This window comes from Meriones unguiculatus, chromosome 8 (genome assembly GCF_030254825.1).
Source record: "Meriones unguiculatus strain TT.TT164.6M chromosome 8, Bangor_MerUng_6.1, whole genome shotgun sequence".
NCBI lineage: Eukaryota > Metazoa > Chordata > Mammalia > Rodentia > Muridae > Meriones > Meriones unguiculatus.
The window spans coordinates 28,455,704-28,476,679 of NC_083356.1; the positions used below are offsets into that span (position 1 = coordinate 28,455,704).

A 20,976-nucleotide genomic window follows, 5' to 3' on the forward strand; every position below is an offset into this window, starting at 1 on the left:
TGCTCTCATCTAGGGAGCAGAGAAATGGCCCTTTTTGTAGACAGAAGCTCTGGGGGGCATTTTGCTCCATATATCATAGCTGGTGGGCAGCCGAACTAGATCTCACTGTACCTTCCGCTTTCAAATCAGTGTTCCACTCATCCGCTGAGCAGCATGGTTGCCAATGAGCCCTTCCCAAGCCTGGGAGGAGGGAAACAAGAGCTCCATTTCCATTAGCTAGAAAGAGCCCACAGGCAGGGGGAGCACAATACCCCCTGAGTCTCTGCGTATTGCTCTGGCATGACCATGTGCTTTAAGGATGCTGAGGCAGAGCTTGAGAAACCCACAGTGCTCATCAGTGCCCAAGGAGATACTGAGTTTCGGGCTCATCAAAGCCTGGTTCCATGTCCAAGTTGTGTGACCCTGAACTAGGGTGAGAACAGTGGTTGTCAGTAGGGACAGTCCCACCTCCTCCTGACATCTGGTTGTCCCCACACCAGGGAGAGGGGCTAAAACTGGCACATTTACATAACAGGATTCTGCCTTAACTATCACAAAACACAGTGAAGGATGCTGTCCCTGGCTCTCACAACAGACAAGACTCAGCCATCCTCAGTGTCGGTGGAAGCAAGGCTGAGACGGCACTCCCAGCGCACTTGAGTGTGCTCAGCTGTAACGTGGGGATGGCAGAACATCCCCAACGTGTGAACTGATCACTGCAAGGACTGTAGGCAGGGGCATGGCCTTGGGAGAGGACACGTGACAAGAACATGATGGCCTGTCACCCCACTACACTCTAGGTCCTTTCTCTGGATTTATCATCTGCCGAAGTTCACACAACTGACCAAGGTGCCTTGTAGTTTGGACTGGGTCTTGCTCTGAGGCTCACGCTACCCCTTAACTCACTCTATAGCTCAGGCTAGCTTATAATCCATGGCAATTCCCCTGCCTCAGCCCCTCAAGTGCTGGTATTAGTGGTGAGAACAACTTGAAATTCAACGAATAGATCCCATCTAGGTGCTTCTCCTGGAAACATTCTCAGAAGTGATCATTTTTGCCTCTATGTCTTTATTTTGGTAAAAACTTTAAAAAGTGTGAGCATATTTTCCATTTTAGAAAAGTATTTGGTTTTAAAATACACATTTTCAGAGATAAAAAGGACTTATTTTCAGAGGAAAAAACAAACCATAGAACATATCTTTGGCTTATGGTCTGTTGACCACAAGCTTGTGCAAGTAGAAGATTGTGTGTGTGTGTGTGTGTGTGTGTGTGTGTGTGTGTGAGAGAGAGAGAGAGAGAGAGAGAGAGAGAGAGAGAGAGAGAGAGAGAGAGAGAAGTGTGTTGGGTGTTGGGGTTTGGAAACAGGGTCTCACTACGTAGTCCTGAACATTTGGAGCTTTCTATGTAGACCAGGCTGCTGTACAACTTGCAGTACTTGCCCTGCCTCTGCTTCCAGAGTTCTGGAATTATAAATGTATGGCACAATACCCCGCAGGTGCCTTTTTTAAAAAAAGATAATGCCTCCTTAAATTGCAGAAACAAGAGAGCACCTAAGTTAAAAAAAAAACCGCATAAATTCAAATTCAATTTCTTGTGTGCTATTAGCCCATTGGACCTCAAGGGGGAGCCAAACACCTTCTCTTCACTGAGCAGCATGTGCATGAGGGTTGAGCAAGGGCCAGGGCTGGATGGGCCCAGAAAGTTGTAATAGAAAAAGGAAAAAAAAAAAATCCCTCAAATTGCCACCTACTCTTTCTTTAACAAGTCCTATGACTGCCTGAGAGCTGGGAGTGTCAACCCTGAACTTTAGGTTTGAAGGGACCCCCTCCATTTCCTGCTTGTGGCTGATTTTCCTGCACTCTGTCCATCAGAGAAGAGATAGGGACAGCCAGGGTGAAGTTTGGTGGAGGCTGTGCCTGGAGAAAGGACTTCAGTATGCAAATGTGAGGTATCAACTTCTGACACCCCCAGTTCTCCCAAACACTGAACAGTCTGTCTTCTGGTGCTCCAGAGGGACAGGCAACCTCAGAAGCCTCCACACAGGCTCAGGCTCACTGGAAGGCTGAGTTCTGCCGACTGCTAAGGCTCATTATTGTCCGCTTTTCTCCCCAGGGAACATCAGGGGAAGAAGGCAGTCCAGGGCCATCTGGTCCACGGGGAGATCCTGGTGCTCCTGGCCTCCCTGGACCACCAGGAAAGGGGAAAGATGGGGAGCCGGTAAGTGGCAGGCTGATGTGCTTTGAGCTTTGGGAAGCCAGGCTAACAGTGGAAAAGAGAAAAGGGCAAAAGCAAAGACTCATTTTGAACTCAGTTGTTGCTTTTTGATCACTTGCCCCTGGCAATATAGACTTGCCAGGCTACAGAGGAAGAGGATCTAGGCAGTCCTGAGGAGACCTGATAAGCTAGGGGCAGATGACAGTGGAGAAAAACTCCCCCTTTCAGTGGACTAAGGAAAAGGGATAGGGGAGAAGAGGGAGGGAGGGTGGGACTGGGAGGAGTTGAGGGAGGGGGCTACAATCATTATATACAATGAACACATTGTAAAAAGATAAATAAAAGAAAAAGAAAAAAGAAAAATGAAAGTGAGGTATAGCTGATGAATTGAAGCTGGGTGGGAAGGGGTGCTGGAAGGCTTGAGATATGTCCCCTGACCTAGGGACATAGTCCTGTCAATCAGGGTGCTTAAGAATAGCAATAAAGTAGAAACCTTGTAACACTGTATTTCCATGGCACTCTTTACTAACTTGTGAATCATAGCTGAAATCCAGGACTTAACGCTCTCAGCCTGTGGTTGACCACAGGAAACTGGATCCTTGGAAGTGAAACCACAGATGGGCCTGTATGGCAGCTGTGCTGTCAGCCGGCTCTGAGCACAAGGAGCTCTGACTGCATACTCAGGCTCCAAGGGGAGCCAGTTAGACTGACGAGCTCTGAAGTACCCGGTTGTCGTGACACACACACAAAGAAAGGTTTCTTGAATCACACTGGGCTCCTTGCATTTCAATTGTGTTCATAACTGCCCTTATTACCCCATGCTCATCAGCTGGAAATAGAATCCCCTCCCAAAGGCTGCCCCCAGGTCTCTGTAGTGTGTGATGGACAAGGAAGAGACTAGGTTTGGGGGTCATAGAGTCAGACGAGCCTGGATTTGAAGCTTGATCTTGCTGCTTCCCTTTGAGAGGCCTTAGCATGGAGATCTGAAGTCGAAAGACACACTAAGGGGTAGAGAGACCTGTTTTGATCCACACAGGGTCAGAAAGTGGCAGTCAGAAGTCACACCCAGGACCTATGACTGAGTGTAGTCATCTGCAATGGGAGTTCCTCCCTCCCTAGCTGCTCTCCAACTACTGCTCCAGCAGAGGGCAGCAACCTGGAACGTGGTGAGTGGTTCAGCTCTCATGGTTCTGTGTTGTTAATTTTCAACAGGGATTACGTGGACCCCCTGGGTTACCTGGTCCCGTAGGAACCAAGGTAAGTGCTTGTCCAAGCAAACTGGAGAAGGTTCGTGTGAGCACTTAGAGAGCATGGGTGTTTCTATTGTAAGTGCCTCTGGTCACTTCAACCACTCCCACGTTTCCCACACTGAGACTCATGATATGGTGAAGTCACGTCCACAGCTTCATAGATGCTGGTTCAGTGAACTTTGGGGAGTCACTGGCTTTCACCTGGCCAAGCCAAGGTCTTGATCTTCTCTTGGTACTGGTGAAATTTTGGAAGCAGATGATCCCCAAACTTTAACATAATTCTAATGGGAGTCTAGGAGGTGTGTGTGTGTGTGTGTGTGTGTGTGTGTGTGTGTGTGTTCGTCTGTTCAGGTCCTGGTCTATCTCGTATTGCTCTGTCTATCCCGAAAGCCTTGGCATACATGGTGGGTAGGGGTAGAGAGGGAAGAAGGGGCAGAGAAAATTTTATGGGCCAGCACTAGAAACTGGTTCTTATGTCCACCCACCAAGTTGTGGTGACATTCATGACAAGGAAGGCCAGAGAATGTCATTTAGCTGGGCACCCAAGCGTTAGAAGGAAATGGATGAATACATGCCAAGTTCTCCCTCAGTTCTTCAGCACCTCCAGGCCTGAAAAGACAACATTCCCCTGAGTAAGCAGGGGATTGCCCACGGTGGACTGTAGGGCCTCATAGTTTTAGTGGTACATTCCTTGGTCTCTGTCAGCTCATGGCTCACAAATGGAGATGCAAACAGCGAGGCAGGTGGGTGTTGGAGAGGGGAATGCGGCAGTTTTTTGTGGGAAGAAGAAAATGCTACTGTGGGCCTTGATGGGAGTTGCAGGGGAAGGTAAAGCATGGGATGCAGCAAATTTAACTCTAGCCACACCCATGCTCAGGGAGAAAATGACGCCAACTCAGATACATGGACTTGGGAGAATGTGTGCTGGAGCCACTAATTGATATTAGGATAGAAACTCGGGATCTTTAGCTTTAACAAGATGTGTCTATTTAAATTACATAAAGATTTTATTATAAAATCGCTTCTTATCTCTTGTGCCTATTTATAAAAACAATTTCTTTAGAAAACACTTCTTGTCAGGAGTGGTGGTACATGTCTGCAATCCCAGAACTCGAGAGATAGAGAGATAGGAGGATTTTGAGTTTGAGGATAGGTTGGGTCATGAGGTTGGATACAGGCCGGCCTGGGCTACAGAGTAAGATCAATTGAACAAAAACATCTTAAAAAGCAAGAAGAACATATTCTTATGTATCTTGTATACCGTGGTCTTGTCACCAACAAGTCACTCTGGTACTGCCAGCACTTTCTGAAGCACACTCCCTTCCATCCAAGATGGTATTTTAAGTTTCCGTATATGTTGCTGAGCCTGGAAGTTTTATTCCTAGCCTTACAGTCCAGCCACCTGACTGGAGAACATTTCCGTTTTTTCATTTTATTTTGCAGTTGTGTCTTTGGGACACAGAATGAATTGAATTTAAAATTGTATGTGAGTTGAATTTAAACTGTATGTGAAAAGATCACCAGACTAATATCTGGCATAAGGGAGCTTGAGGTTCCATACATGTCAATGGTAGTAAAACAGAGATCTCGGCTTCATAATTTTCTCCCTATTTAAGCAGGCACTATCTACAACTACCCTAAACCTCCAGTAGGTGAGATGGTACTGTACTAATTTGCTTGCAGTCTGGTGATTTGATTGCATTACCTATGATCAAGCATTTTCCTACATGGGAGAATTACCTACATGGTAGTAAATGCATGTCAGCTGCACATTTTCTGAGGGGTTGTCAGCATTGTATGAGGGAGGCTGTCTGTCACTGGTGAGCCCTGTCTGGATTCACCTTCCGTGCCCAAGCACCCTGACCCTTCCATCTTGAGAAAGGACCTTCAGAACCCAGAGGACATTGATAAGCCTTTCAGGAGCAAAAACAGGGTGTCAAAAAGTAAATGGCTTGACTTGTCTCGTTTTCCACCATAATTACATATAACCTTTATCTGACAATGGGGGACACTTTACATTCTTTTTATTCTGCAGTTGTATATTGGGATCTTAACAATAGAACCATAAATACACTCTTTTCTTTCTTTCAAGTAGAGTGTGGGGGGAGGGGAAGGACATGTTACCATATCTATAAGAAATATTTTTCTAGTGTAGGGGTTCACTAACACCAGTTCAAAAAAGAAACATTAGCATCCTGTGGCTTCAGCTTTACCATTGCAACAGGAAGGTGTTCACCTAGGTACCTTATATCTGATCTATGAACTTTCTGTTGGAGAAAGTCATGTGGGATCCAGGATAAGCATCAGGAAATGCAGAGAGATAGGTTCAAAATCTTGATCCAAAGTTGCTGAGCAGTTTCATCGTTACTGGGGCTCAGGGGTAGGTCATGCTACCCCTGGACCATCCTTTCCCCCTAACTATACACTTATTCATTGTTGATAATGTACAGATGTGTTAGTTATAGTGTTTGGGAATGAGGGTTCCCACTGTCAAGGAGTTTGAAAGTACGTTGAAATTCAAGGGCATCTCTATTTGGAGAATGGATTGTTCAAAGGGAGCATAGAGGAAAGGATGTGAGGGAGAAGGGAAGGAGAGAGGGGGAGAGAGATCTCTAGCCATGTCCCAGGTGTTGAGAGAATATACCTCATGAGACCAGGAAGCAATCAGTAAGTTCCCATCATCACATCTCAATGGCTCCTGGTCGCTGGTAATTACAGGCAACTCGTAGTGAGCGACCCTTATTCCTGCAAAGTGAACATGTTTGGGCTTCATAGGGAACGCATTCTGAATTCCAGCCTAGCTGACTACAAGGTGGATGACTGGAGAGAAAGCAAATGGCTTTAGCATTCTGAGACACTCTGTTGCTTTTCTGTTTCAAGGAGTAAAGAATATTTGACATGGAAAGGTCTCCTTGAGAGATAAATGATCTTATGGTGCATAGTCATTGTTCTGTAACTGCCATCTCCTTGCAGACTTCCTTACATACTCCTCTGTGGAATGTGGGCCCCATTCGTTAGCCTATGGGCTCTGTTCCTTCTTACTGACTGGCCTTCTTGCTCTTGATGACATAGTGCTACGTTTATTTCGGTGTCTTTTGGGGGCCATTTTCTAAAAGTGTCTGTTCATTAAGCTGGGAAGTGGTTTCTTGAGGGAATTTTTAGCATCACAATCGGCAATAGACACAGATGGAGCCAGACCTGGCCACTGTGCAGAAAATCAATCATGTACTCAGTGCTGCTCAGTTGGGTCAGGGAGGCTTTTCAAGCACGTTCTTTTCTCTGGGGTATAGGAAAGAAGCTTCTTTTGGGGAAGGCAAAATTCAGTGTCTGTCATAATGTGGCTGGTGAAGGACTGTTTGTTCCTGCATCCAGGAAGAGGGCATTAAAGCCGCCAGCATCAGGTCTTAAGCCAGACACTTGGTGCAGAGATACATAGATATCTATCCTACATCGGGTCTGACTCATTTGAGATATGTAATGGTAAATTTTGTCAAATAGGCAAACGAATAGGCAGTCTACTTTGATGCTGTTTACAGGGAAGTCAGAGGTGAGTTGGACACATGGACAGCAAGAAGTCAGTGAGGAGATTAATGAAGATGTGTACAAATGCCTGAAATCTGACAGACAGACAGAAAGGGAGGGAGAGAAGGAGGGAGGGAGGGACAGGACAAGTGGGATAAGCAGCTCTGTGGAAAGGGAATGACTAGACAACACAGTGGATGGGTCGGGTTTGGGGAGTTCAGATCATGGAAGCTTAAGCATGCTCTCAGATGCAGTGCCATGTGCAGGAAGCAGGGAAGTGTCTGTTACTTTGCTATTGTTGCGACAGAATAATATGACAAAAAGCAAGTCACGGGAGAGAGAATTTATTTTGGCTTGCATTTCCAGAGTGGACTGAGTCCTTTATCTTGGGGAAGGCATGACAGCCAGAGTGTGAGTTCAGCCTCACTGGAAGCAGAGTGATCACATTTTATCCAGATGTGGGAAGCAGAGGAGGTAGGGGAAGAGAACTGGGAAGAGAGAAAAGAAACAGGAAGTGGGGACCATCCACAAAACCTTAACCCCATTCCCACCCTAGTGAGGTGCTTCTCCAGCAATGCTGAACTTCTTAAAGTTTCTATAACCCTCTTAAACTACCAACAACCGGGGACCAAATGTTCAAATATATGAGCCTGTGGAGGACATTTCTCATTAAAACTACAACAAAGGGGGCAGAAACAACATGGAAGAATATAGGGTTGTGCTGTGACCTGTTATTCAAGTGTTAGGGTTACTGACGTACAAGGAACATGGCCTTGGAAGGGAACTGGGGGCTAGGTACAGCAGGGAATCTGCATCAATCACTTTAGGGCAAAACTAAGGTACAGAAAGAGTGGATTTATTTGTTTTTTTGTGCCCACCTAATTTTTCTTTCTCCTAACTCTTGTGGTAAAATTGTAACATCATTACTGCAGTGCTTGGGTTGTCTCTCAGCTTTATAGTCACTTTCCTTCTAAAAGATTACATGTAAACCGCAGGGGAGCTTGGTAGAATTTTACTATTTTATTGATGAAGGTCCCAAGGTTTAGAGTCCTTCCCAATGAGACAGTAGGAGCAAGACATTATCCTGGGGCCAAACCAAGAGTCACTCAATTATGTTTGAGATATTCGTACCTGACCCTCCTCACTCTTGTCAGAACTGGTGGCAGGTGAAAGGATCAGGTTCGTGCTTGTTTCTTTATTTAACTTCTTGATCCCTTAGCTTAATTAGATTTCCTAGATCCAAAGTATAATTTGCTTCCCAGGCCTCGCCATACCATATCACCCTAAAGAAATCAAATGCGCTAAATAGGAATTTGAAGAGCAATTAGGATCTGTCTAGTAGAATAGTTGGGGGTGGGATAATGGATGATCTGATTCTCAGAGATCATCAATGGCTGGTGCCGTAGCCACAGTGGGCTTGGAAGGACAAGGAAGAGAAACGGCAGGTAGTAAGAGGCTTAGTGAGGGATCTGGGTTTTGATTCCTATGTTTTTGTAAACCCCGTTCCTCCTATCTTCATTGTTTGTTACTCTCCTTTAGAACTTAGCACTAAATACTGATTGTAAGCAGACATCATAACTGAATTACAGGTCAGGACTGGAGCCTAGGTCTCCGCTTACGTGGGACAGACAATATGTGTTAGCTAAATGCATATCTAACGATAGTCTTCACAGGAGCAGGAAAGACAAATCACCTTAGAAGAATGACTTTTCTTCTTTGTTTTTGAATGATGCCTTTTATTTTTATTTGAAAATTTCATACATGTATACAATTTATCTTGATCCTATCTGTTCCTAGGCTCCCCAATCCATACCCATTTCAACTTCGTGTCTTCTTCTTCTTCTTCTTCTTCTTCTTCTTCTTCTTCTTCTTCTTCTTCTTCTTCTTCTTCTTCTTCTTCTTCTTCTTCTTCTTCTAACCTACTTAGTGCAACTATGGCTTCCTGTGTGCATATGGAAGTAGGGATATCCACTGGAGATATCCAGCCTCGGTCAGAGAAGCTTCTTCATGCTGTGGACAGTTGTTAATGCAGGGACTCATAACTGTACAAATTCTGGAGATAGAGGAATGTGAGCATCAGCTGTAAAGGACATCTATATTGTCTTCCCACACCAGGAAACACAGCAGAAGAGTAGGAAGAAAGGCTGTAGGGCCTGATAGATGGGAAAGACTGCTGTGAAATGCTGTTTGGCTCTGATGTGACTGTTGTACCCATAAACCAACAGCAGCAATGATTTCTTACTCAATAATCAGCATTGCTTTCTTAAAGTCCCCAAATGCAAAGGTTTCCAGTAGCCAGCTTATTAAAAATACTTTAAATGCTTAAAAACATGTTAATAAATCAGTGTTTCCTAGAGTCAGTTTTTCAAGCATAATTTATCTGGCTCTTTGTGACTAGCTTTTGGGATGTTTCCTTTTGTCAGACAAATTGACTTATCCCAGCGATATTAAGTGGCCTGAGGAAGGATGCCTGCTACTGCATTGTCAGGCCAGAGATACAGGAGGGCGATCCCTTATATAATGTAGTGATGTATATTTTGAATTTGGGTTCTGAGAAACAGTCCTAGGCAAACTGCATTTTCTAACGTTGCCTGTGTAGTCAGGGAGGCACAGCAGACAAGCTCATTAGCAGTTAGGCACCCAAAATCAAAATATTTCTGCAATCTAGGGTGATCCAAGACTGGAAATGCCAGTCAGCACCAGGGGGCTTGCTGCCCACTCAGAGTAGCTTTGGGCAGAGACTCTTCTTTCTCTGAGACCAAGGGAGTTAAAATACTGGAAGCTGGAACCTGGCGTTCCTTCTAGGAGAGATGGCAACGTGTGATTAGCTGTGATACTTGGAAGCAATGGTCTTACTTGAGATACCTTTTAAGGCCGCCTCTGCCACACCCAAAAGAGCTAATCACAATGTGCAGGTATTGGGAAAGTCTTGAAACATTGATGCAGTTATTTATTGATGATATGGGATCTGAGTTGAAATGTGGGTGCATGTGTGCTTGGAATAGAGAGGTATGATAATCACAGTAGATATGTGGTCTCCAACGTGGGGTGTTAGAGGACTGTGTCTAATCATATTTGGGGTCATGTTTGTCTAATCATATTTGGGGTCATGTTTAAGTTAAGGGGAGTTTTGAGAGGTATGTGATCACAATCATGGGGTTCTGGCCCATGCAGTGCTGGACCAAGAGAGAAGATGAGCTCCTTTAGCACATTCTGGAATGGAGCATGAAGGACAGGTGCTTGCTGAGGAGTCGATGGAGCAAGAGTCAGGATTCTGTGAGAAGCACAGTTCTTAAACATTGTTCCTGATCTTGCCAGCACTGACTCATTCATCCCATCTTTCTGTCCCCCAGGGTGACCGAGGAACACCTGGGATCCCTGGCTCTCCGGGAAGCCGTGGTGACCCAGGAATCGGAGCTGCTGGTCCACCCGTGAGTCCTTATTCAGCTAACATCATTGTTCTCAGATCACGTTGCAAACCCCTGCTAGCTCTCTTGGAAGTCTTACAGCTTAAGTTCCTGCAGAGATAGTTGTAGGCCATACTGTTTCTGCTGATATTGCCATGGGTTGTGGATCCTTGGGTCCACTGAATGCAGGGTCTGTATTCCTGGCTGTGTTTGGTACAGAATTTGTGTACCACTAATGGGAATAAGAAAAATACAACTTTTGGACCAATGCATGGGTCTGATTCAAAACAAGGGCAATTTTGTATATCTTCTTTCATAATTCCATTGCATACATATGAAATATATATAAATATAAAATATTTATATAAAATATGTACATGTTTATATAATATATGAATATATTTAATATATAATATAAAATATTGGCATTAAATGCATACATGTAGATGTATATATATATAAAACACACATATGAATATATTTTGTATTCGTGTTAAATATACAAAAATATAAATATATATAACGTACTTGGGTCATATTCCTCACATTCTCCTTTACTTTCTTCCTCTCACTGAACCCCTTCTTCCCACCAAGTCATCCTTCTGTTTCCACGTCTCTTGCTTGGGCTTGTTTACTTGAGAAAGGACGCTCACTGCACAAGTGATTGCCACTGTGCTCCATTGCACAAGTGGAGCCTGACTTCTTTCCCCAGCAAGTGTCTGTAGCTCCTCAGGGCCAGGTGGGCTCTTAAGAGTCCTTCCCTTTTTCATGATGCCGTGTCGATGTGTCCAGAATTGTTCAGGTAGCTACAGCTAATGTGATTTCACCCAATGTTTGTAAAGAAAAAAAAAAATAGCTATGGAGCAAACTTTGAATAACAAATTCATAGCCAATAAATTTATGCCGGGGAACGAGTGTGGTCTAGGGAATCATTGTGGTTTTGTGTAGTTCAGGACAAAAAAAAAATTACCTTGATTCCTCTAACTGTTAAAGGTGAGACCATAAATGGAATCCACAGACAATCCTCACGCTGTGTGTTGTAGGTAGTTTACAGCATCTAGTGGTAGGTTCAGGCTCCTCAGACCCATGGCACTTGTAGCTTTGTTGTTTCTGAGTTATACATGATCGTCCAGTGGAGGCTCACTCTTTGTCCTCAACCAGCCATCCCCTGAAGAAGGCTCACTTTGTCCAAGCCAGGACACATGGCGTTGAAATTTAAAATTGTTTTTGGTGAAGTGCTACATTGCTTTTCTTGAGAATAGAGTCATGTTTTGTGTCTTTTCACCACCACAAAAGTGTGTCTTTGTGTGTCTTTTTTTCTCCCCTGTCAGTGAGTGATAGCTTTCAAAATTTAAGGACAATTTTCAATCTGAGGTTTTTTTTTTTTTTCTTCCTCCCGTCTGTTCTCTTCTTTGCTAAAGGCAGAATATTGATTCAGCTTCAACCGCATTTTTTTTCCTTCTTGACAGCCAGCCATGTCTTACTATTACTTGAGAGAAACTCAAACACTCAGCTAAGACTTGGAATAGCTCAAGTACCCATGTATAATTATTATTTTAAGCCATGTGCTCAGGCTGACCTCATCCTGCTCAAATGTAACCTGGTTAGAACAGCGCACGGCCCAGTCTATGCTTTCTCCACATTTGGAAAACGCAGACCGCAATCAGAAAGATCTTAAGTAACACCATTGTTTTTATTATTTTAATCGAGAATTTCAGATAGAGTTCCGTATTCGCACCGTTTTCTCTCCAACTTCTTCTGTGTCCATCTCTCACTCCTTGTCATGTTTATGACCTCTTGTCTTTATTATGGTTATGAGGAGTGTGTGTGTGTGTGTGTGTGTGTGTGTGTGTGTGTGTGTCTGTGTGTCTGTGTGTGTGTGAGTAAATATAGCCTACTGAGTTTAGTTCGAGTTGTTTGGGTGTTTCTGTTTAGGGCTGGTTACTTGGTATTAGATAACTATTAATTCCCCATATCTCTTCATTTAGGGGTGGGGTTTTGCAAGATTTCTATATCCACCATATTGTTGAGATTTCCTGGGTACAACTTTCCTGTCATATATAAAAGACACACTCTTCCAGTAGACATCTTGATCCTTAGACTCTTATAATCCCCACCCCCACCCCCATCTTCCGCAACATGCTCTGAGCCTTTGGGGTGAGGAGTTGTGTTGCATATGGATGGCTTGGGATTGGGCATCCTACTGTCACATGTTCTCTGCATTTTGACCAATTGTGGATTGCTAGATTGTCTGCTGCAAAAAAAAGTTTCTTTGATGTAGGTTGAGAGCTAGAGTTGTCTTTGGGTATAAGAATAAGTATTTCTTTGCAGTTAGAAATCGTGGCAGTAGTGAGTCCATGCCTTACCACTTTGGATAGTTGGCTTGTTTACAATACCAGGCATAAATTCTCTCCTTTTGAGCAGCTGAGCATGCTTTAAGAAGTCCAGCTGGACAGCTTTTGCTTGCCAGTATGATATACGTGGCCCCGTTGCACCTTTGGGAACACCTTGCGGTGCTGGTCATTGTTGTGGTTCCTAGGCCAAGTGACACAATTCTTCATATGTAACTCCCAAACAATAAGGAGAGGGATCTAACTTATTATTTATACTAGCGCAGAAAATAAAATTCCCCTTTGCCAGCTTTTATCTGTGGTCTTCATACAGTGAGTCAGTTTAGGCCTCTCTCCTCACACACAGCTCTCTATTCTTCAGCTCTCCAACAGGCCCGGCTACCTCTCCTACTAGCAAGGAGGACTCCTTCAAGGTGGCAGAATTACAAGGGCTCTCTGGGTCTTTCTGGCTCCCACAGACACTGTGGTAGGAGCAAATGAATTCCCTTGGGGAAGTCTTGTCTGATTTGCCTTTTTTTTTTTTTTTTTTTTTTTGTAACAGAAAATTTCAGCTAGAATTTCCAAAAACCAAAGCTCATTATTTTGGTGTCTGGTAACTGGAAGAAACAGTAGCCCAGACTTCTTATTTCTGAAGTCCTTTAAGAAGGGCCCCTTTCCCTGGGAGTAGGAATTTGATTTCTGTGAGAGTTGATCCTCAGAAAAGGAAACACCATGCTGAGTGGTTGTCCCTCTGTGTCCCATCCACTCCTCAACAACACACCACATCAAGCTCATCTTTACACAGCCAGGCAGCACAGGTGGCACTGTTCACCCCAAATCCAGCCAGCTGAAATCACCATGAAATGTCTTCCTGCCTAACCGATTCCACAGGAAATGTAATTTGCTGGCTGCAGCCAAGAGGCTATAAATCAACTCTTTAGTGCATTTTTACCACTTGGGCTTATTAAAAGCTTCCTGGTGGATGGAACCGTATTGCATTACCATAAATCTCACTGACCAGCAGCCTAGGCTGGGGATGTCCTGCGAAGCTGCATGGGAGGTTCAAGGACTTGCTGCTAGTCGGTGTGTGATGGAGGTGAAGAAAGGATGTGTCAGTTTATTGGGGAACATGGATCTTTGCTGAGTAGTCCAGTCTCTCTCTCTTTCTCTCTATGTCTGTCTCTCTCTTCTATGTTGGGAACAAAGGATCATAGCCAGCATTATACTCCTAGGAAAGGCAGGTTATCCTTCGGAGTTAAGGTGGGTATCCCAACCCACCTTATTTGAGAGATATTAGAAGTCTGCTCTTAGAGAGTGACAGAGAGAATCAGAGACAAGAAGAGAGCCTAGGTAGAGTTTATAATTGAGCAGATGTGCCCTGTGGGCAGCTGAGTCCTTCTGTACTGACTACATGGTGTACTCTGAGGCCTTCTGCGAAAAGAACAAGGGAGTTACAGTGATGAGGTACAAAAAAAAAATGCTAGAAAGCTGCTCCCAGGAACTGTCAGCAGTTTGGGCTAGAGCGCCACATTGCCCTCTGGCTAAAGAAGCCCTGGGACAGGAATGTGGGAGGATCCTCTTGTAAGTTATTTTCTGCTTTCTGCTTCCTGAGCTTGGGGGGGGGGGCAAGCCTTTTATCATTGATAGACTTTGCTATCTCCTGGAAGGGAGCCAGGGGCTGGTCTGCTGACCCTTGCTCCATCAGCAGACAGGAGGCAGTATGGCAGTGCAGGGGCTTCCTCTTTTCATCTTCAAGTTGTCTCTGATCTTCCTTTGGTAAGATTTAAAAGCTAAAGCATGAGCTTATTCAGGCTTTGGGAAGATCAAAAAGTGCTCATGGGTTTAATACAAGGAGCTCTGTAAGGACAAAGCTCTCAGTGACAACCACGTAACCCAGGACAAGTTCTTTTCTGCTCTGACCATCATTTTCCCTATGGACCAAGTGCCAGGAATTTCAGCACCACCATCATAGGACCTGGGAGAATGTAGCCTGATGCTATTGGTAATGATCCCCAGCACCCTGCTTTTGCTCCTGTGATGTCATCAGAATCCACTTCAAGGCTTATCAGCCTTCAAAGCCTGAAATGTCTGGAAGTTAGCTTTAGGGTGCCTTAACCAGTCAATGTGCCTTAGTGCGGAGTGAGGACGTGCACTGAGGCATCCTTACAGCCCTCCAACAGCTTGATAGCTTAAGAGAATGGCAGGAAGCCCAGAACCAACCGATTTCAGGAAAGGAAACAATCTGAATGTGCTTTGCACATTACTGTAGTTTCTATGGAATAACGTAAAAATCATAGAGCTGACAGCCACTGCAGTGTGAGAAGTAGAATAATGCCGCCTAATATCAGCTGCATCTGGAAGGCAGTCGGAGAAGAAGCCTCAGCTCTCCCTCTTTCATTCTCATTTGTTCCTCCCAACAGCCTGGGAGACCATCACTGCTTGCTGATGAGGAATCAGACATGAAGATGTGACGCCATCCCCCTAAAGGCGTGTAAAGGGCATGAGAAGCTGACCTTGAACCCTCAGCACTCTGAGAACAGATTCTCAGTGGCTCTTCTAGCAGGAGGACAGAGGGGCTGTGTCCACTTCATATGTCCTGTCTTCAATGTTTCTTGTGTCTTTTTTATGCCTATTACTGCTCCTGAACTTGGCTTATGTGGCCAGTCAAATGCTCTCTCTGTTTCTATATCTTATCTGTCTGATTTTGTCTATGTCCTTTAGTAGTAGAAAGAGGTACACTATGGTAAATAACCTGAAGCTCTAGGGACCTGGCCCTGACACTACTCATGAGAGGCATGGGAGCCTCTTGAAAGAAGTTGAGCTTTACTCTGGATGGAGGCACTGTGGTCAGTCTCTGCTTTTGGGGGGTCTGAGGCACCTGCATGTTTCATGACATGCCAGGGACCTTAGCTCTTCTGGATAGTTCTAGTTGAACAAGCCAAAGCCATCACAAGGAAAAGCTCTTGGTCCTCGGTAGAGAAAGGTCTTGGCTGCTGATACTGTTGTCATTGCTTCTTCAATAGCCCATGCCCTTGCCAAGTACCCACCTGGCACTCCTTTGCTTCCTTATCTCTCTCTCTGCTCCTAAGTGTCCATATATCTCTTTCACTTCTGGGTCTCTGGATTCCTATTTTGTTCCCTGTACGCTTTCCAGAATGCAGACCTAGAGCTATTCTTCTTAACCATCGACATGAAAGAACCACTTCTTGCCTGTTTGGAGATATTCAGTCCTCCCCAAGCTGGACCTCAGTTTCCCTTGATTCTCCCTGGCTCTATTTCTCGGTCGTGTAGAAAGTCTGGCACCCTTTCTCTGCCTGATGCTCCCTCTGCATAAGGATACTCCAGCCAACAAAAGACGGCATGTATCATGAAGTCCCCAACTACTATTTTGTTTAGTGCTGCCATAACCATCATAGTGTCTTTAAGGATACTCTAGGACATATGCACAATGACAGAATTGCCTAACAGTATATTTGTCTGAACATGTCTCTGTCTTTAGTTTGTATACAGACCACAAACATACAGATATATATCACTCAGGCACAAATACCAATGCACACAGGGATGCATACACACCTCACTACACACTAGAATGGTGCTTGTTGACAGGCGCAGCTAGTGGAAACTGACAAGACAGATAGTCCCAGTGGTCTGGTATGTGGGTGCACACCTTCTTCCATTTATCTCTGCTATTTGTGTTGCACTCCTTTCCATTTTCGCGAAGTTGATCATCTTTCTTCCTTTTAGCATATATACATGAGGAAGTGTAGTAAGTTTAATATTTTCCAGAACTTTTGTTTCTTTATACCTATGATGTGTCTTACATGCTGGGGACAGAGGACAGTGACTCCCAGAACCAGAACCAGCCAAGGTATGATGCTCCTTGTTTGAGGCAAGCCACTCCCATGCCACCTGATCAGGACTCAATAGGCCAGGGTTGAGAGATACCAAGAGCCACTGAAATCTTCGTAAGAAAATCTGGGGGCTCTACTCAGAGAGAAACAGGTGAAAGGTTAAGAGCAAGGAGTTTCACAGGGAAGAGAAACAGGATGTGCCTGCAGAAGAGACACCAGGTCTCCAAAATAGGATAGTAGGCATGCACAGAAGAGAACTAGTACCCCTCCCTGTTCTGTCATCTTCTCTCTCTTATGATACAGAATGATAGCTGTAACAACAGCAGGAAGACTAATACAATGACCTTCCACCCCCACCCCAGGTAGCCAAATGACTTTAGTGCTGACTGGCTTTTATGTCAACTTCACCCAAACTAGAGTTATTTTGGAAGAGGGAACCTCACTTGAGAAAATGGCCTCCCCCAGCAGATTGGCCTGAGGGCAATCCTATAGTACATTTCTCTGATTGATGATTGATGTGGGAGGGCCCAGCTCACTGTGGGTGGTGTCAACCTTATGCTGGTGGTCCTGGGTGCTATAAGACAGTAGCTGTGAGGAGCAAGCCAATAAGCAAAAATCCTTCATGGCCTCTGCATCGGCTCCTGCCTCTAGGTTCCTGACTTGAGTTTCTGCCCTGACTGCCTGAAATTGTGAACTGGAGTAAACCCTTTCCCTACCCCCAGCTTCTTTTGGTTACAATGCTTTGTCACAGCAACATAAACCCTAAAATGGTCACCCACCAGGATCTCTCAGTTAGTGGTCCCTATTTTCTTTTTATCATCTCTTGATTCTTTTATTTTGAATCATGCCCAGAAATACATAATTTTATCTCTACACATTTTATAGACTATAGTTATGAAAGATAGAACTCTTAAAACGTTAGTGCAGCCTCATCATCGCACAGAGAAAAACATCATGCCGAATATACTGCTGCCAATCACCTTTTAATTGTTTCACATGTGCCCTGCTCATCGATTTTTCTCTCCTTTGGAAACAAGAGCCAAGCGAACAAATGGCAACTGCCCAATCTTTACAAAGGGATCTTTGACTAAATTTTATGTTTTCCATTTACCTTTCTTTAAAAAAAATTGCTACTTGTTTATAGGGGACATCGGGTTTCTTCTTTGGTTTACGGGGTTGTTTTAGGTTTGCTAACAGGATTCACTAATATGCTAGCTTAGCAGGAGCTACCACCCATGCAGTTCTCATTAGTTAGTATTCAAGTCCAGAGGCTTGATCAGACTCAGGTTTGATGTTTTTGGCAAGACTTTACAGATGGCCCGTTGCACATCAGGAGGCACGTAGGATGTCTGGTGGGCTCTTTCTGTGATGTTCACACTCTTTGATGTCCAAAGCCCCATCAATTAACACATCAAGGGATGCAAATTGGTGCTATGGTAGTTCTGTCAGTTAATTCTTCTGTCTTTATTAGCTGCACTGTTTCTCTATAGAGAAGAGCTTCCTTCCTACAATCTGTCTGTGAAGCTTAATATACCTAGTGTGAATGGAAATGCTTGGGTCTTCTCCTGTGAGTGATTTCCATGTAATATCTTACAGAGCTGGCCCATTAGACTTTTGTTTGAATATTTAGAAATAATGCTTGAACTCAGGGTTTTAAATGCATTTGGTGTTTTAATGTGTCTTTTTAACGTTCAAGTTGTTTTAGCTTATTCCCATAGGAGCCTATGCAAGTTGACCCTGAGCCTTCTGACACAAGCCTAGCAGCTTTTGGTAACTCCCTTGCTGTCTGTGGCATAGAGGTCCAGGTTTGACACATATGTGCTTTGGTTAGATCTCTGACTATGCATCTCTGACTGTAGCAGTAGTTTCTGTGGGTGGAAAATGGTACCAAAGGCTGAAATGAGGGTGTTGACTAAGATGCCTTTTGGATGTCCACATCAGATTATGTGTTAGTTGCCCCTTTCATCGCTGTGATGGGGTACCCCCCCAAAAAAAAGACAGTACAAAGGAAGAATGATTTGTTTTCCCAGGCTCACAGTTTGGGAGATATAGTCCATCATGGCTGTGGTATTAGCTCACAGTTGAAGCAGCAGGAGACAGCTGGTTACGCTATGTCAGCAGCCAGGAATAAAGCCAGTTCAGACTGGAATAAAGCCCAGGATTTAGCCCTTAGGACTCTTACAGCACCTACCCACTTCTTCCAGATAGGCTCCACCTCCATAGCATTATTTTAAAATAAATAATCTTTATTTACTTGGTATAAATGAAGGAACTTAGGATATTATGTGAAGTCATGTACAAACTGGCTCCATTTTCTCCATCCTGAAAATATGTGCAAAAGTTATATCATATATAATTTACAGGTTATCTAGATTATATATATAATATATACACATAAACATATAACTTGCTCAAATAACATCATCATATGGGGAACAACTGTTGAGAAAAGTGCCCTCCTAGGACCATTTCAAAGTCTTAAAATGGCTTCAGAACCTGGGAAGGAAATCACTCTGCAGTCCTCTTCCAAAACACACTTAAATATTTTATTCATTTTTTTGAATATTAAATACATTTATGCAATGTATTTAGATCAAACTCGTCCTCTTCCTCTCTCTCTCTCTGACTTCTCCCAGATTCATCTCTCAGCCCATCTCAAATCTATGCCCTCTTCTGAAAAACTCATCGTTTATAACCCACTGTTTCCAGTTGTGGTAGCCATATACTTAGGTGTGAGGCTTTCCACTAGAGTGCGTGGGGAGCCACACCCCTGAAGAATACTCACTAGTCCTTTCTCAGAAGTTCATAGTTCCTCAGCTGGTGGGGCTCGTGGCCTTCTACTCCCTCCGTGTTGGAGTGTTCACTGGCTTGATCTTATGCAGGCAACCATGTCTGCTCTGAGTTCATGAGCACACAGTGGTCCTGCCGTATTCAGAAGACACTGTTTTTCTCGCTTCTCCCTGAGCTTCTAATCTTTCTGTTCCCTCTATTGTGATGGTCTGTGAGTCTTGGGAAGAAAGATGTGGCAGAGGTGTTGCACTTGCATCTGAGCATTCCACTGACTTATTCTTTGCATTTCCATGGGTTGTTTCTGATTCATTTCTGTATTAATTTCCATCTACTGTACAAAAACCCTGAAAGTTATAGAGAATAGCCATGGGCATGCTTTTTGTGGTACAGACACCAGGTGGCTTTTCTACTCTATATTTTCTTTTATTTCTATCAACATGAGGAAAAGTGACCATCTAGCTTTGTACTGTAATGGAATAAACTGAAGCTCGGAGAGGTGAAAGAATTTGCTTTAAAGTTAAACAGCTAATATTTGATAAAGCTAAGACATGAAACGAGTATCTTTAAATGAAAAGACCATCCATCAAAGTTGCATACGATAGTAATTTGGAACCTGGCTTAATGAGCAAAGTAAAGGTTTCAAAGTTGAAATTTAATTTGAAAACAAAGAGTGACACTAAAAATGACATGGCAACATTTCTCATGCCAAGGACAGGCTGCCCTCATTACATTTCTTTAAATAATATATTGCAGTCCCTTTGGAAACTACCTGAGAAGAACAAAATTCAGATGCATGATGCATTATGATAGAGGAATCAGTGGCCTCAGAGCCAAATACAGCAGGAGAGACTTCCAAGCCCATAATTTCACCTGTTTGACTTAAGCTAAGTTACTTAATGTATTTCGACTCCAGCTTCTCTAAATCAAATGAATGATGCAGCTACCCAGTATGCAGGCATCCAGCTGGGGCTAAAGAGAAGTTGTGTGTGTGTGTGTGTGTGTGTGTGTGTGTGTGTGTGTGTGTGATCAGGTCACCCTCCTGGCACCAGAGAACAATAATGGAAAGTCTCCTTCACAGAACTCTCTATGTATTTACCTGGTCCTCCTTTGTGTGAATAAGGATTTAGTCATTACTGAGTGCTATAAAAGTTTGAGAAGTGGATAATAACTCATCATTAGCTAAGGGATGCTATTCACATTCCACCAGCTTTTATTAGCTGGAATACTTCTGCATAGAAAAATGCTCACTCACTGAAGGCTGCATCCCAGGCTGCAGTGCATGCAGAAAGAGAGAGGAAAAGCTTGTGTTTGGAGAGATCATTGGTGGATGCTTTACTCAGTAGCAGGGTGTGGCACTGTGATGGAGACTGTCATACAAAGCCTGTGATGGTTTCTCCAGAAAAAAAGAGAAAAATCACATAAATGTTTGTGGGTTTTTGTTATGATCCATTAAATGTCCCAATGTTTGTTTGTTTGTAGTTTGGAGTGGTGTGTGTGTGTGTGTTTGTGTGTGTGTGTGTGTGTGTGTGTGTGTGTGTGTGAAACATCTTTATCCAAAGGTCCCTTGCCTTCACTTCCTGCCTCTATACAGCTCCTAGAACCTTTCTCCCCACCTCAGACCTAATGCCCT

General features: G+C 43.9%; 1 protein-coding gene across 2 annotated transcripts in view; it reads left to right on the forward strand.

The window, feature by feature from the left end:
• The window catches only part of Col22a1 (collagen type XXII alpha 1 chain), a 231,665-nt gene that overhangs the window by 139,025 nt on the left and 71,664 nt on the right, over positions 1–20,976 (forward strand). For both annotated transcript variants that reach the window (XM_021652125.2, XM_060389316.1), the window contains 3 exons: positions 2,092–2,196; positions 3,406–3,450; positions 10,319–10,396. In XM_021652125.2, the coding sequence (XP_021507800.1) occupies positions 2,092–2,196; positions 3,406–3,450; positions 10,319–10,396 (228 nt within the window). The remainder of the gene's footprint in view (positions 1–2,091; positions 2,197–3,405; positions 3,451–10,318; positions 10,397–20,976) is intronic.